We start from the raw sequence: 4,320 nt of genomic DNA on the forward strand, positions 1-4,320 counted from the left end.
ATACAAATAAGTCACAGGGGCCTGATGGGATACACCCAAAGCTATTAAAAGAGCTCAGCGGTGAACTAGCAAAACCATTAACAGATTTATTTAACCAATCACTGGCAACAGGAGTCATCCCAGAAGATTGGAAATGAGCAAATGTTGTGCCCATTCACAAGAAAGGTAGTAGAGAGGAATCGGGCAACTATAGGCCAGTAAGCCTGACATCAATAGTGGGGAAATTAATGGAAACCATACTCAAGGAGAGGATTGTGGAACATCTAAAATCCCATGGATTGAAAGATGAAAAACAGCATGGGTTTACTTCAGGGAGATCATGTCAAACTAGTCTTATTGATTTTTTTTGATTGGGTGACTAAAATAATAGATGGAGGAGGTGCAGTAGACATCGCTTATCTAGACTTTAGTAAGGCTTTTGATACTGTCCCACACAGAAGGCTTATCAATAAATTGCAGTCTTTGTGCTTGGACTCCCATATTGTTGAATGGATTAGGCAGTGGCTGAGGGACAGGCAACAGAGGGTTGTAGTCAATGGAGTATATTCAGACCAAGGTCTTGTTACCAGTGGGGTACCTCAGGGATCTGTTCTGGGACCCATATTGTTTAATATATATTGCAGAAGGCCTCGATGGTAAGGTGTGTCTTTTTGCTGATGACACAAAGATTTGTAACAGGGTTGATGTTCCTGGAGGGATACACCAAATGGAAAAGGATTTAGGAAAACTAGAGGAATGGTCAGAAATCTGGCAACTAAAATATAATGTTGATAAGTGCAAGATAATGCACCTGGGGCGTAAAAACCCAAGAGCAGAATATACAATCAGGTACGCAATTTCAGTCAGTTTTGACTGCGATTGCGATCCGTTGTTCAGTTTTTATTGCGCGGGTGCAATGCATTTTGCACGCGCGTGATAAAAACCTGAATGTGGTACCCAGACCCGAACTTCTTCACTGAAGAACATGGTTATAAGGGAAAATAATAGCATTCTTAATACAGAATGCTTAGTAAAATAGGGCTGGAGGGGTTAAAAAAATAATAATAATAATTTAACTCACCTTAATCCACTTGTTCACGCCCGGCTTCTCTTCTGTCTTCTTTCTTCAGGACCTGGGTAAAGGACCTTTGATAACATCACTGCGCTCATCACATGGTCCGTCACATGATCCATCACCATGGTGATGGATCATGTGATGAGCGCAGTGACGTCACCACAGGTCCTTTTTCTCCTGCACAGAAAAGAAGAAGACAGAAGAGAAGCCGGGCTGCGCGAACAAGTTGATTAAGGTGAGTTAAATTATACACTGCTCAAAAAAATAAAGGGAACACAAAAATAACACATCCTAGATCTGAGTTAATTAAATATTCTTCTGAAATACTTTGTTCTTTACATAGTTGAATGTGCTGACAACAAAATCACACAAAAATAAAAAAATGGAAATAAAATTTTTCAACCCATGGAGGTCTGGATTTGGAGTCACACTCAAAATTAAAGTGGAAAAACACACTACAGGCTGATCCAACTTTGATGTAATGTCCTTAAAACAAGTCAAAATGAGGCTCAGTAGTGTGTGTGGCCTCCACATGCCTGTATGACCTCCCTACAACGCCTGTGCATGCTCCTGATGAGGTGGCGGACGGTCTCCTGAGGGATCTCCTCCCAGACCTGGACTAAAGCATCTGCCAACTCCTGGACAGTCTGTGGTGCAACGTGACGTTGGTGGATAGAGCGAGACATGATGTCCCAGATGTGCTCAATTGGATTCAGGTCTGGGGAACGGGCGGGCCAGTCCATAGCATCAATGCAGGAACTGCCGACACACTCCAGCCACATGAGGTCTAGCATGGTCTTGCATTAGGAGGAACCCAGGGCCAACCGCACCAGCATATGGTCTCACAAGGGGTCTGAGGATCTCATCTCGGTACCTAATGGCAGTCAGGCTACCTCTGGCAAGCACATAGAGGGCTGTGCGGCCCTCCAAAGAAATGCCACCCCACACCATTACTGACCCAATGCCAAACCGGTCATGCTGGAGGATGTTGCAGGCAGCAGAACGTTCTTCACAAGAACTTACAATGCTGCCCTCTTGCCTGGAAAATGGCAAAATCTGGCTCCCCCTTCAGGAGTGCAGGGTAGTGCACAGGTCTCGCACTCATGAGGCCGGCCCTGGAGGGACCTTACTTGGGGCAGGGGCTTGAGGAGGAGACAGTGATGGAAGAGCGGAGTGCGAAGCGTCCATGTCTGGGATATAACATAAGGAATAGGATGTATTGGGATTACTGCGGATTAGACGGAATATGTCTCTGCTCATCTGTAGAAATCTCTGTATAAACCCCTCATCTCTGGAGTCTGACCTCACACTTTATACTTTTTTTATAGCATCGGATGTCATTTATCAAAGAGAACTTCAGAGCAGCAATCAGAGTGTGGACAGACAGCGGGTAGGGCCGGGAGGAGAAGCGCCGTCTATGAGGAGGCCGATGGTCACCTTCTGGATTATTCCCCAAATCTAGAGCCGACTGGAGGTAAAATCCGGAAGGAGCAAAGGGAAAATGGGGAATAAAGAGCCGGATCTGAAAGGAAACACAGGAAGTGAAAAGCTGTAAAAGAAATGGAGCGGCGGGAAGAAGCCGCTCAGATAGTGACGGTGTAATAAAGGGCGGAGAAGATGAAGAGAATCTAGAAATAAATCCTGGACAGCGTAGCCTGGAAATGTCATCTAGAAGGGGCAATCAGGGCCAGATTACGTTTGGTGGAGGCTCCTGGGTGAAAACACTGGTGGGGGCTGCGTAACGTAAGTAGGTGACAAATGCAACGAGCCCCTGAGGAGCCGGAGCAGAAGATGGGAGTGGTAGTGGCCCTGATCAGATGTTTCTCTCCCTCAACCCATTGCTTCCTGGGGATCGGTGCAGTTGAATACCGATATAAGTAATTAGACCAGAAGTAAAAGAAGAAAAGTCTCTCTTTACTCAGCGCTAAAGGGACCTGGATCCCTTCATGGATTGCTCCCCTTCATGGATTGCTGCCTTGTCGAGGTGGAGGGGCTTGTGTAGCTATGAGCTATGCCGTGCAGGGCCACCCAAGACGGACAGGACATAGCCGAGAGCTCAGACAAAACGAGAATCCCTAGAGTAGGAAATGGCAAACCACTCCAGAATTCTGCCAAGAAAACCCTATGGACAGAATCGAAAGGCTACTCGATATGACACTGGAAGATGAGCCCCCCCAGATCGGAAGGTGTCCAAAATGCTACTGGGGAAGAGCGAAGGGCAAGTACGAGTAGCACCAGAAAGACTGAAGCAACTGGGCCAAAACTGAAAGGATGCTCAGCTGCAGATGTGGCAGGAGGTGAAAGGAAAGTCCAATTCTGTAAAGAACAGTATTGTATAGGAACCTGAAACGTAAGATCTATGAACCAAGGCAAGTTGGAGGTGGTGAAAGGTGAGATGGCAAGACTCAACATCGACATCTTGGGAGTCAGTGAACTAAAATGGACAGGAATGGATGAATTTAATTCAGATGACCATTATATCTACTACTGTGAGCAAGAATCTAAAAAAAGGAATGGAGTATCCCTCATAGTCAATAAAAGTGTGAAAAATCGAATCCAAGGCAAACCATTCAACATCACTGTAATTCAAGTTCATGCCCCAACTACAGATGCTGATGAGGCTGAAGCTGACCAATTCTATCAAGGCCTACAAGACCTTCTAGAACTAACACCAATAAAAGATGTAACGCTCATCATAGGGGACTGGAATGCTAAAGTAGGAAATCAAAAGATAACTGGAATAACAGGCAATTTTGGCCTCGGGGAACAAAATGATGCAGGTCAGAGACTAATAGAATTTTGTCAAGAAAACTCGCTGGTCATAACAAACACACTTTTCCAACAGCACAAAAGACGACTATACACATGGAAATCACCGAATGGTCAATACCAAAATCAGATTGACTATATACTCTGTAGTCAGAGATGGAGAAGTTCTGGACAGTCAGCAAAAACAAGACCTGGTGCTGACTGTGGTTCAGATCATCAGCTTCTTATTGCAAAGATACCCTAGATCTTGTAGAAAGGGTACCTGAGGAGCTATGGACGGAGGTTCACAACATTCTGCAGGAGGCAGCAACAAGGAAGATTCCAAAGAAAGAGAAGAGCAAGAGAGAAAAATGGCTGTCTAAGGAGGCTTTACAAATAGCTGAGGAAAGAAGGGAAGCAAAAGGCAAAGGAGAAAGGGAACAATATCGCCAGTTGAATGCAGACTTTCCGAGAATAGCAAGGAGGGATAAGAAGGCCTTCCTAAATGAACAATGCAA

General features: G+C 45.1%; 1 protein-coding gene across 1 annotated transcript; it reads left to right on the forward strand.

Annotated features, from left to right (window-relative positions):
- The first annotated feature begins 3,218 nt into the window (after positions 1 to 3,218).
- Positions 3,219 to 4,067, forward strand: LOC121008035 (craniofacial development protein 2-like). The gene is given in 1 exon segment (XM_040440309.1): positions 3,219 to 4,067. A coding segment is annotated over 1 exon segment (849 nt).
- The last annotated feature ends 253 nt before the right edge of the window (positions 4,068 to 4,320 follow it).

The sequence above is a fragment of the Bufo bufo genome, chromosome 7, assembly GCF_905171765.1.
Source record: "Bufo bufo chromosome 7, aBufBuf1.1, whole genome shotgun sequence".
In the NCBI taxonomy this organism is placed as follows: Eukaryota; Metazoa; Chordata; class Amphibia; order Anura; family Bufonidae; genus Bufo; species Bufo bufo.